Genomic DNA, 12,445 nt, shown 5'->3' with positions numbered 1-12,445 from the left:
AAAGAATCTTTATCAAATTTTGTGTGAAAAACGAAATTAAGAGCTCGGACGCTATCGAAATGTTGGCTGTGGCTTATGGTGAAGCTATTATGACCACAACTAACGCTTATCGGTGGTTCAATTTTTTTCAGAGGGCCTAGAAGCCGTGAACGTCGAAAAGCCATGTTTGGTGGAATGTGAACAGTTTTGCTTACAATTTTCTTCGATTGCAGGGTCGTGGTGCTTCATGAGTTGTTGCCGGTAGATAGAACGATCAATAACGAATATTACCTAACGAACAAAATAAATTTATGATTTTTTTTTCTTAAAGTACAATAAAATACCTTCATTTTGACACCTTGATATGTTTCTTAAGTCAAACCAACCCCGAGATAGAGCTAACTCAATTGTTCCCTATTCTAAGTGGACCATGCTTTATTACTAACAACACCTTACAACTAGCTACCTTTTAAAATCTTCAGGTAATTACCTTTGGAATTGTTGCATGGATAGAACTATTGCATCTATTGATTAGGACTTCTTTTGGTTTGTTAATTTTGAACGACAGTCTTTGCGCGACAGCAAGGTTTAGTCAAGATTCGTTGGTGTTCTCCAGTGTAAATTAAGGATCGTTTTCAGAATTTTATTCATTCTGATTTGTATTGACTGAAAGTTAGTTTTGGAGCATTGCGACCACAGAGTTTATAAGCCATTTAGTATCGACGTGTCACAGTACTTTTTACCAACGGAAAAAATCAAGAATCGTCAACTAATCAACTAATATAGTATAAAGATTGGATGCTGAATTTAAACACCTAAAATCGTAGCTAAACATTATATATATAGAGTATTGGAAAATTCGTCGAGCGACTGAAAGCGAGTTAGTAGATTCGTTCGAATTGTTGGAGCATCAACGTCATCAAATGCTGTGAGGTCTTTTAACACCTGTGGATGCGTATCATCCAGCCCTTTCAGATAATCACTTCAGGAGGAAGTAATTCATAACTTGGAATCTCGTCGGAACAAGTGGAACAGAGATGTTCCGGGTAACTATACCCTTGATAACAAAGTGTATTCCAAATCGCAAAACTTATTGAACAGTCTGGTGCGGATGCATGTGCATCTACCCTTTGTCTACCCTTTTCCCGCTCAAATTAGTATCTTCATCAAAATCAATCCAACACTCGCCGGGTATTGCCGAGGCACATTTTATTTGTCCATTTATCACAATAGCACAGCCAGCGAGCAACGTGTGGCCAACGATTGGCAACGATACAGGACTAAGTTGGAGCTAATAGCGCAACTAATCACCACTGGCGAACGCCGAGGCAGGTAACCGGTGTCCATTGAGTGGTAACATGAATACACCGGTAACATGAATAAAACAGCTACTATGCAGGCATGAAAGCAAAAGCATCCTCCGACACGGACGACGCTTCGTAGCTTCTTTGGTCCACCGCTTATCGAGCGTGGCACGCGTGGCGGTGCCTATTCGAATCCTTTTTGGTTTTTTCCGGCCATATTTCGCATTTGGCGAGTTTGTTTGCGAGGCTGCAGCTGCCAACGGTGGTGGTGCCGGGGGTGCAGCAGATAGCAGCGGCCTGCTTAATAGCAGCCGTCGGTAAGTGCACATTTGTGGACACAGGGCGCTACTTGCGCCAGGGCGCAGCAGCACGCGCGATTGCATTTCTCCCTGCTATTCATCTGGCTGATGGATTCTTCCTGACGGCCCTGACTGTGTGCTTTCCTTTTGCGTCCGACGTCCGGCGCCACGTCCTCACTTCGCTTCGCGTCGTTCTTTTATCCTTCAAAGCTTTCTGCTCATTTCCGCTTCAACCCGTGGGGGGAGGGAGATTCCAGGTGGCCGACGGGCGGGTGGATGGGTATGGAAATTACTCTACTTCTCGATTCATACGCGAACATAATAGCGGGAGCTTCGCTGAAATGTCTTGAGGAAAAATCAAACACACACAGACAGATGGGCATCAGCATCAGGGCCAGGCGACGGACGATTCACGTCACGGTCCCGCCTATTTGTCCTTTCTAGCCCACTCCCGGCGCACCACCCCATGGCTATGTCTTGAAAACTTCGTCTAGCCTTCGACGTCAACCATGTGGGTGGCTGGGGCTTCCTGAGGCAGGGCCCGGCTTCCATTCATCTGACTGATGACTTCAAACGCAGCGCGGGGGGGTGCGGGGTTGCCGCTGGGTGATGACAGCCGCCGGACGCTGGAAGCTGCAGCGTCCACACAGACGACTAGGGATGTCCGATCTGTTACTTCGATGAAACGCCCAAAGTTTTCGAAGGTCACACAAATTGACTATTGTTCTCTAGAATATAGACTATTGTTCGGGCGAGCGGCGGTGTCTAGCGATCGACCTCGACCTCGAACGACCACGTTTTCCTCAATACGTATAGTTGTTTGTTTGAGTCGCCTTGAACAGGTCGAGTTCGGACACTATTTCCTTATGGTGACGTCATCATCGACTACATCTCACTCCAAAAGTGCGTGAAGTTTGAAGTCGACACCGGTGGCAGGATGTTTTCAACATACGACGGTCATTATGATCGGTGATTTGATCATGTGAAGTTGTACGAATGCGCCTCGTAACGGACGTGGAGGTTCCAGCGCTAAACGTATCTCCAGTGAAGCGTATCCTTAAGGCCCCTGAAAGCCAACCGTCAGCAGTCAAATCACTGTTAGGACGAGATCAGGACATCACTAGTGTCGACGGCACGAACTCCCGAGGAGAGACCGAACGTACTGAGAGCAGGGCATTTAAATAAGCTGCACGGCACTACTAGCTAGCTGAATCGTTCACCGGAACCAGCGCCCAGCGCCGTGCTTCGGCTCACCTCCTTTCTGGGGCTGCTTCCTTTTTTTGCGTCCTCAGAATCCTGAACCCCTGCTTCGTTTAGCTAGTTCTTCTATTCTCCCATTTCTGTCGTCGATTCACGCCAGCTCGGACGCGAGGTTCTTGGAGGTGGTGCACCTTCACCTTCGCCTTGCTGCACAGGCCGTATTCCAGCGCCGAAGAATGGCACCGTGAGCAAACAGTAATTATTGCCTTCGCTGTCTGCATCTTCTAGCGATGGCCCTGAGAAGCCGGATGGCCCTGATGGCGCGTTGGAGAGACAAGCCAGTCGCACTACTAACACCATCTTCGCCTTCGCCAACTTAAATGCCTGGCGTTGGTGGTCGTACTCAACTCTGGATAAAAAATTGGCAGCCGACACGCCGAGTCGAGATTTGTCGTTATGTCGTTGTTTATGTAGTTGATGGCTGTTTAACGAAGAACGGCATCCATGGCCCTGTGGACTTTATGAATGTGAGATGCGACGGTGCCAGAGTAGGCAACGGACCTTACTGGCAGCCTGAGAGGATGCTCTGTACTAAGCGCGAAGTCTTCCAGCAGATACTAGATTCGATCCTGCACCAGTGAGAGATATTCGGAGGAACTCTCAGACCGGATATAGCGGGACAGTTTGTTAGTCTGGACAGCGACTGGTTTGAGCTGGGGAGCTCTAGCTACCGTATGTAGATGCCTCGCTGATACTCTGATGGCCACTTTAATCGGCACGTTTGTGGGTTCCGAAATGACGGGCCGTTCCGTTTACCGGTAATCAAGTTACAACTCGCAAGCCGCAAGTTTCGTTGTACTTCCTGTACATTTTGGTTTTCTTCCTTCGCTTCACAGTGTTTTCAGTCACCCTAAGGGATCAATTTTTCTTTCCAAGTAAGCTTACCCTGCTGCAAAGGATAGTACACACGCAAGTAAGTACACTTGTTCGCACCGTGATTAATTGCCTAAAAGTATCCAGGGCATAGCCCTGAAAGCCACCTGGCAGCCTACTCTCAGATCGGCTTCGGAGAAATCGCTACCCCATCCATCCATCTGTGGCTCGGGTGAGCTCCGTCGCCGCCACCGATTCAAGCTACAGGCGACATTCGTTAGCTTTCAAGATGTTGAATTGCCCCTCTCTACCCATCTATCCTGTGTAGGCAAATACACTAACATGGTTAACGCAACGCGGACCCATGGACCGTGAACAGCCCGTTAGCAAGCCATTCGCTTGCTGCCTTCGTGGGACTTCTTATGTCATACCCGCTTGTGTTTTCAAATATCGCTTAAATTATTTCTCATAATTTTATTCCCTCTTATTTGGACAAGTTTCCGTGACTCGCCGTAGCTGCCTCCGTTGCGGCTTACCGGCGGCCGTCGAAAGCGCGTTATGTTTAATTAAACCCAAAAAGGTACGGGGACATTTCGCAGTGTCTACTTGAAAGTCTGCATCGGCAGTCGAAGTGTGGTTTTTCTGTTGCCAAATCCATCAAGAAGCTCCAACAAAAATCGCACGCAAATCGCAGCAGCGATCAGAAAAACTATTACCCTGCAACCCTGCGCTCAACCGGATTATCCCGGGCCGGGCCACGTGGCACATTCGAATGTCGCGTCTCGGTAGGCTTCGGCGTGACTTTTCTTGGAGTGACAGCGGTGACGGCGGCCCGGTGACAACGATCCATGACAATCGCCGTTTATTTAGAGTCGAATTAATTTAATTGCGATAATGGCGAGAAGGATATAATTTGCCTTAGCTCGCTGCCGTCGCGCGAGCCACGCGGCCGGGGAGCCTCACGCGCCTCACAGTACGCGCAGTGACGCTCACACAGCAACGGTACGAGAGAATAGCGAAGCTGCGGGGGCCTGAGTGCCGAATTTCCGCACGCAAACTCGGAAACGGGAGCCGCGCGAGACTCGTGCACCACGAGACTCCGCCACGCCACGCGACCGTATTCGATCAAACAGCGCAATTATAGTTCCCGCCGTCGCTCGCGTAAAACACGCAACGGCCAAGCCATAAGCCATCCAAGCCGGGGTCGGCCCAAGTGGGGCCCAAGTGTAGTAATCCATCCAGGCCGGTGCCTTTTCCGGCGCGTGCTGGTTACTACGATCCCGGCGGGCAGGTTGATTACCAGCAACAATTTCCCCTTCATACACAGGCTCACGATAGCGCAATTATACGTATGTGCAGGCGGCGATTTGTGACAACCACCGTCCACATCACTTGGGGTGCCGGAGTGGATGTCAATCGGAGCCGGAGCGCCGCGATTTCAAAGTGTCGCCAGGCACCGGATTCTTCCCACTCTCAGGGGCCACCACACAACGACCCACACGATTTTTGCCGCCACCGAGGCCGTCGAGGCCGCCGAGGTTCAATTTTCATGAATATGGTGCTCATGCTACGGACTATTCTGGTTGAGTTTTTGTTGGCCACAAAATCCTTGAAATTCGTTGCAACTGGAATCGAACGCATGGCCATCAACGCGGCAAACAAATTATTGAACAAATCCTTGGCGGTTTCTTAAAACCTTTACATATTTATGTATTTGATCGTGTTGCCCGCTGATCGGATTGAAGGATGACTCAAACGCCGCAAAAAGGACTGGCCATAGGACGGTGAGCGCCCTAATGCGATAACTGGTCGGTCGGAGCTAAGCCATTTTCAATTAATTTCAACACCCGGCTCCTTACCATGCTTATTATTTGTTTTGACCATAGGCTGCTTTTAGATTATGACTGAGGTATGCACATCGGCCAACACTAGTTGTTCCTGTTTCCGTTTTGAATTGTATGTACTCAATTTTATTCTGACCACGTTTCTTCTCAACCGAAAAGCTCAAGCGCTAACTGCGCCACTCACGGGTAGATGGCGCTGTCACAAACTTACGTCAAACCATTGCTTTCGGAGCCGAAAGCTGCTCGCTGTCGTAGAATCATGCATTGTTTATTTATTCTGTGCTTAGTGTTGGATAACATCATCAAGTGACGGCTTTCGCCGAAAGAATCAGCGGTTTACGTAGTGAAAAATTGTACCGATTACCGTGTTTGCCACATCCTGTAGCGCGTGATCGATTGAGAACCGTTGCGAGTGGTTTCCAGCCTGTCGGAACAGCGCAATCAGCGAACGAAAACAGCATCTACCAACCATCGCATTATTTGTTTGTTTGCCAGCTTTGGCCGTACTGAGCTGCAAACACACATTGACTTTGCGGTCTCTATACAACGATTTCACGATGACAAAGATAAAGCGGTTCATTAACCGGAATCTCGTGACGATCGTGATGATTCCCTCACTGTTCGGTCTGCACTGGGCGTGGAATAATTTGCAGCACAACACGGCGCTGGTTTCGGAAAGCGAGCGCCGGGACCTACCGATCGCGATAGTAAGTGACTGCCGCCATCGTGTGTAGCGTACCTTTTTCCGAGTATTTGAACCCGTTTTTCTGTTTCTCATTACGGCAGGCAGCGAAAGCCTTTTGGGAACGTGTGGACAGTAAAGCGGATCTGGGGCAAGATAAATAGCCATCAGTCCCGTCCCACCAGCAGTTGACTTCTTTCGATGTAGTGGTTGCCTACATTTGGTCGAACGGTTTCGACGTAAAAATGACTACGAGGACGTCATTGAGAGATGTGGAAAATATACTGCGCTTGGCATAGTTCTCGTTTGTTTCTGGTAAAGAATATTGTTGATTTTCCGACACCGTGTTTTGGAACGTTTGCGTTTACCTTCGAGCTGTCAAAAACAGCTGCAGGTCGAGTTGGAGAAAGAGAAGAGAGAGAGAGAGAAAGAGAAAGGTAACTCAGCAATTCATGAACGCACGATTTCGATTAAACTATAAAAATTTAAAAAAAAAAAATATTTTTTTTATCAAAATCCGCGTAAATACGTCATCGTGTGCCTGTACATAAAGGCCAATGGACGGTGATAAACGACTTATCCGCCCCGCAGTAAGACTGAACGCCGCAAGATGTGCAATGATATTATTGGTTCGGGAACGGACTCTGGCCGAACGTGTCGGTGTTTGTAATCATCAAACGCCATGTGCCTTGTCAATCCGGACCGCCAACACTACAGCTAGTGCAATGTTTTCGTGAAGCTCTGTGAGCTAGTAAATGTTCTGTGTTCTCGTGTGTAAAACACATGTGCCAAGTGGCGGTAGGTAGTTGCTGTACTATTTGAGTTCAACAGGGATACTACACGTTCTTAAATTATAGTTTGACTTTTGTGTATTTTGGCACAAACCGTATGCTGGTACCAAGGGCACCAATTACGGTCGGTGCTGAACTTTGTCCTCGCTCCGCTCCACTAACGAGCCTACCGGCTGCGGATAGTTATGTCGTTGGTGTACGTGCCGCGCATCGTTGCCAATCGGTTTCAACTAAATTGTACAAACAACGGTAGCTGCTGTCAGTCACAGCAAGAAATCCACTGCTCGTACGTAGCGGTTTCGCGGTTGGTCGTGGCAGTGGCGGAGATTTCCCAACGTTGATAAGCGGCCTAGTGTAGAATTAAGTGTAAGGTGCGATAGCAGCATCCGCACGGGTTGACAGCCATACCAAAACTAGCACTTAACCATCAACTAGCGGCTACAGTGTACTTGCAGCATTATGCAGCTTTCTTTCAGCTCGTAACAAGGTCGGTAAAACCTTCGCCGTTTGTCACCCTTCAAATCTCTAATCGTATCGCCGATTTCATCGGCATTGAGCCCAAGAGACAGTGATATTTTTCAGTTTCCCGCGAAATGTTTTAGTACCAAGTGCGATTGTAGATGGCTGCTTTTTATGTAATCATCATTACAGCTTCAGCACTGTCTAGAGAGCCAAAGCAAAGTGCGCTAGCGAACCGCATGAGCATAGAGCATGAAATTCGAAGCTCTCGAAGATTATTGGGCATATTAATTTAATTGAAACTCAACCCAAACTCGTGAACATTGATTAACGCGTGCTCTCTAAACTTTATGAAACCAGTGTTTTACCCGACAAATGCGTGTCGTCCGCGGACACCAAACTGAAACTGAGAACGGGATGTTTCTAGACGACCTGTCTCTTTTCGAAAAGACCAAGAACATATTGACTCTATGCTGTTGGTACGAAAACAATCGTGAGTGCAACTGTGCATCGTTGCACGCTGTTTGCGTACATGTGTGACTGATTTATTGACACGCGCGATGATTGCACGGGAAATGGAATTTGACCTTCACTGTGGGCGCGATCAAACACGGCATCGCAGTAGGCGCAGCTCTGCTGAAGTTATGTGTTTTACTCGTTTGGGTTCAGGGACAGTGATGTGGGCAGAGCGTTCTTATGAAGGCAAATATGATACGACGCTTGCGTAACCATTATTCTATGCGTTGATACAGTGTGCCTCTCACATGTAATGTTGGCAATCGATTATTAAAACATATTCTGCGCACATTGTTTGCTAGTTGATGATAAATACGATGTTCATTCTCTTTTCAGATTCTCTGATGAGGTAGCGTTTTATCGACACCTGCTGAAAAAATAGGCATGCAAAGTGCAACGTTTTTAAAACTGGTTTAACCCGTTACAGCTCAAAAGCCCGTTGTTTATGTTAGGTGACAGCATACTCGCCAAGGTTCGCGCGTGTTGGACTTTGGATTTTCGTAGTGCAATTACAGAGGTGGATCATCAAGAAACGATCCGCAGCCTTAATCCAATGGCATCAACCTCTCAAAAAAAGTTCTACACGTTTGCTGCTTCGTAAATTTTCGGTAGCGAAAAGCTAAACAACGTTAATGGCAATACTCACTCATTGGAAAGGAGCGGTACGCGTGAAAGCGTGAAGTTTCGTAGATACCAACAGGCATCTGACAGGTATCAACCAAGTTTTATCAATGCGGCTGAGAAAATCCAAATCATATGTATTTCTGTGCGTATTTTCAGTCATTCTAGTAACAAGCGAGTCTAGTCTACCGGTGCATAAGTCATAGTTTTTATATAAAAAAACATTCGTCGGTCAGATTCAAGGAATCACCAACCAACAATCTACGTCAAGATTCTTCTATCGTGTCTCTCAACACTCAAAAGAATACTCGTGAAAAAGCGCCCCTGTAGCTTCCTTTGGTTGAGGCGAGCTCAACCAAAATTAAAATGACTGCTAGTGTGACAATAGTGGCAAACAGCATAGTGTCGGCAAACACCCCCAGTACCACAGGTGGAGACAAAACCCGTTTGGAGAGCGAAACATCAAATGATTGTGAGTAGTGAAAAAATCGATTGAAATCGATCTTCACTCGTTTCATTTTCTTTTCTCTGCCGTTGATCACATTTCTTATAGACAGTTCTTCAACGAACCGCCAAATAATCGACCAAGCTATGAACGCAAAGCCATCTGCAGCTGATTCAGAGCAGTCACAAACCCGGTTTGGAAACCTTAATAACAGGGATGTGGTGATCACGAGTCTGATAGCCGGAGCCGTTGCTGGCGCATTGGCTAAAACTACCATAGCGCCGCTAGATCGTGCAAAAATTAATTTTCAAATTAAGTACGCATCAAGCGCACAGTCATATTGCTATCCCAGCGTAATGATGTTGGTATAAAACTCACTTGTCTTTTCAGCAAAGAAGTACCATATACTTTCCGTGCTGCTTTGGGGTTTCTGCAGCATACGTACTCTCGAGAAGGCTTTCTTGCGTTGTGGCGGGGGAATTCTGCTACCATGGCTCGAATAGTTCCATATTCAGCCATACAGTTTACCGTGCACGAGCAATGGAAAAAGTTGCTGCAGGTGGATCTACATACAGAGTAGCTATACATTTCAGAGTACATACAACCATCAAATGACTCACGCTTTGGTGGGTTTTTGTTTCGTTCTTCTCCGTAGCACCGAGTTTCGTCGATTTCTGGCAGGCTCGTTGGCGGGCATTACGTCGCAGTCGCTAACGTACCCGCTCGATCTAGCCCGCGCCCGAATGGCCGTAACCGATAAATACTCCGGATACAAAACGCTTCGGGAGGTATTTGTGAAGATATGGCAGTGTGAAGGACCGCGGACATTGTACCGTGGCTATTGGGCTACCATTCTCGGTGTCATCCCGTACGCAGGCACGTCGTTCTTTACATACGATACTCTCAAAAATGAATACTACAGTAAGTAACTTTGAGCATACCGTCAACGGTGGGTGCCAGCAAGTTTACTTTATACTTTCCATGTCTTCGTAGAACGGACTGGTGATAAATCGCCAAAAACTGTGATATCACTCACATTTGGAGCAATTGCCGGGGTGATTGGTCAATCATCCAGCTATCCGCTCGACATTGTGAGGCGAAGAATGCAAACAACTGGTGTTACGGCACAGTGCGCCGACCAGTACCTAAACATCGGGCGGACGTTAATTAAAATATACAAGTGAGTACGACCATCCGTTACTTTGTGTTCGAGTGGACTGAAGCAAACCAGCTCCTTTCTTTTGCTTTAGAGAGGAAGGAATTATTGGTGGCTTCTACAAAGGTCTAAGTATGAACTGGATCAAAGGCCCTATTGCTGTTGGCATCAGCTTTGCAACGTATGACCACATTAAACACCTGCTGCGCGAGGTAATACATCTGCGGGGTAGTAGCGCCGATCGGTAATGCTGATACAGTGTTCAAAGAGTTGCATTATAGGATATAACCGCTGCATAAAATTGGCCATATTTTACTACCGTTTACGGTAATCGTTCGGATGACAATCGGAGCTAAACAGTGGATCTTTCAAATAATCCGATACCTGACAGAGATAGCTTTTAAGTAAAGGCACAAACATGATAGATTCTAGCCGAATTGTTTTGCTGGATACTTACTCTTATTTAATAAAGGGATATTGTCAAGCCAGCGTGTCAGAAAACGCATAAAAGAAGCGGTTGGAGAATCGGTGCTCAATTCAAAATTTAGAAGGAATGGAGCAACGCTTTGGAAATAGTATGGTTATTCAAGTATAGTTAACCCCACAGGGGAAGTTGTATTTTTTAATCTTAAAAGAAAAGAGCTTGGCAACTTGTAGTTGTCTATGCGAATTTATTTGTGTCTCCCTGGTTTGTTTGTACGCCACTAGTGTTTCTTCAATCAACCTGATCGTTCGTATCGATCGAAAATTGTCTAGTCTCTTGTACACAGGAACGATTGTGCGGTTTTTCGTTTTCCTCTTGAACCCTATGTTGTCGCACAACACGCGTGCTACAGACAGAATGCCTTCAGAACGCCTCGTGTAGCGTACTCTACAAACGTTGTTAAGGTCCAAACGAGATGCTGTCATTTCGAAAAATGCACCTTGCCGTCCGTTCCGATAACAGCGTTATCAATGTGCCTAAAATACATCAATTTGCCTAAAATACATCAATTTGGTGCAAAAAACGTAGCTATGGTGTGTTTCTTGGGAACGTTTCAATGCGCATTAAAAACATCAATTTGGTCTACAAAAATGTAGCTCATTTCCATTTCCCGAACAAAATTTGATGCGCTTTAAATTATGCTATTAAGAGCACGGTTACATCGCCCCGTTTTTGTGTCTCGGGAACTTATCAATTTTGTATGAAAATATATAGCCGCGGTTTGTTTCTCGGGAACTTTGATGCGCCCTAAACTCTGCAATTTGATATGCAAAAACATCGCCACGGTTTGTTTCTTGGGAACTTTTCATACGCCCTCAACTCTGCAATCCGGCGATACTTAGGTTCATTTCTAGGGTATTTTTGGCTCACGATAGGTTTGACGTGAAGATGTCGCTACATGATAGGTTTGCGCGCTTGCTGTGATGAGCCAAGAAAGGAACCAAAATAACGTTTTAGAACACTAGCCAAGGAACAAAACTTTGCTATTTCGAAAATTAAATTATAGCAAACCTGCAAGCTTTCGGCGTTTGATTCAAAATTCGAAGGTAATGCAAAGTAGCAGTTACATTCGAAAAAAGAGTTTAGATTTTTGAACCGTATAGCGTGAGACACGCCACCCATGGCACACAATGAATGATGTTGCTATGCGTTTCTGAACAATTAGGCTAAAACCACAGGTCAACGTTTGTGTGCGGAGTGAAATGTCTGCTGCCAAATATTTGAAAACGTTGCAGAAGGCCTTCGGTTAGCAAGCTCTATCGGAAACAAGAGATTCTATGTGGTATGGAATGCTCAAAGAGGGCCACGAAACCAAGCATGGCCAAAACGACCATCAACACTTAGCTGCGCGTCAAAAAGAATCAAGAACTAGTGCTCCAAACTCCTCAATTGACAGTCCGAACTCCTGCTGACCTTGTTAGAATATCGAAAGGATCAGTGGAGTCTCGAATAGAGTGACCGTGTTTGGACCTCAGAAAAGTAAATTGTTGATTGGTATGCAAAACATGATGTTGCTGCATCACGGTTTCATGATCATTTCGACGCAAATTGGACCCGCATCGTTCGGAAACACACACTCACATATTTTACTACCGTTTACGGTAATCGTTGACGGATGACAATTGAAGATGAACAGTGGACCTTTCCATTAATCCGATACCTCACAGATATAGCTTTTAAAGATAGGCACAAACATGATAGATTGTAGCCGAACTGTTTTGATGGATACTTACTCTTAATAAATATTGTCAAGCCAGCGTGTCAGAAAATGAAAAAAGAAACGTTTGGAGAA

At 46.2% G+C, this 12,445-nt stretch overlaps 2 protein-coding genes across 9 annotated transcripts; both read left to right on the top strand.

The window, feature by feature from the left end:
- Positions 1 to 5,796: 5,796 nt before the first annotated feature.
- On the top strand, positions 5,797 to 6,498 carry LOC131214016 (uncharacterized). Its single transcript, XM_058208328.1, has 2 exons — positions 5,797 to 6,206; positions 6,286 to 6,498. The coding sequence occupies exons 1-2, from the start codon at positions 6,057 to 6,059 to the stop codon at positions 6,343 to 6,345; spliced, it is 210 nt and encodes a 69-aa protein (XP_058064311.1). The 5' UTR covers positions 5,797 to 6,056; the 3' UTR covers positions 6,346 to 6,498.
- Positions 6,499 to 6,508: 10 nt separating this feature from the next.
- LOC131214014 (mitochondrial coenzyme A transporter SLC25A42) lies at positions 6,509 to 10,662 on the top strand. Of its 8 annotated transcripts, XM_058208325.1 has the most exons (9): positions 7,246 to 7,459; positions 8,284 to 8,296; positions 8,375 to 8,658; positions 8,728 to 9,040; positions 9,122 to 9,329; positions 9,404 to 9,589; positions 9,669 to 9,934; positions 10,007 to 10,193; positions 10,264 to 10,662. In XM_058208325.1, exons 4-9 carry the CDS (start codon positions 8,935 to 8,937, stop codon positions 10,415 to 10,417), a joined length of 1,107 nt encoding a protein of 368 aa, XP_058064308.1. In that variant the 5' UTR covers positions 7,246 to 7,459; positions 8,284 to 8,296; positions 8,375 to 8,658; positions 8,728 to 8,934; the 3' UTR covers positions 10,418 to 10,662. The 8 variants fall into 8 exon arrangements, with proteins under 8 accessions (XP_058064307.1, XP_058064305.1, XP_058064308.1 ...); XM_058208324.1 differs by lacking the exon at positions 7,246 to 7,459 and adding an exon at positions 6,509 to 6,618 and having other exon boundaries at positions 8,284 to 8,658; XM_058208322.1 differs by lacking the exon at positions 7,246 to 7,459 and adding an exon at positions 6,806 to 6,979 and having other exon boundaries at positions 8,284 to 8,658.
- Positions 10,663 to 12,445: the final 1,783 nt, after the last annotated feature.

This window comes from Anopheles bellator, chromosome X, assembly GCF_943735745.2.
Source record: "Anopheles bellator chromosome X, idAnoBellAS_SP24_06.2, whole genome shotgun sequence".
NCBI classification, from domain to species: Eukaryota; Metazoa; Arthropoda; class Insecta; order Diptera; family Culicidae; genus Anopheles; species Anopheles bellator.
The sequence above is the reverse complement of the archived record's forward strand: the minus strand, read 5'-3'. Positions and strand labels throughout refer to the sequence as shown.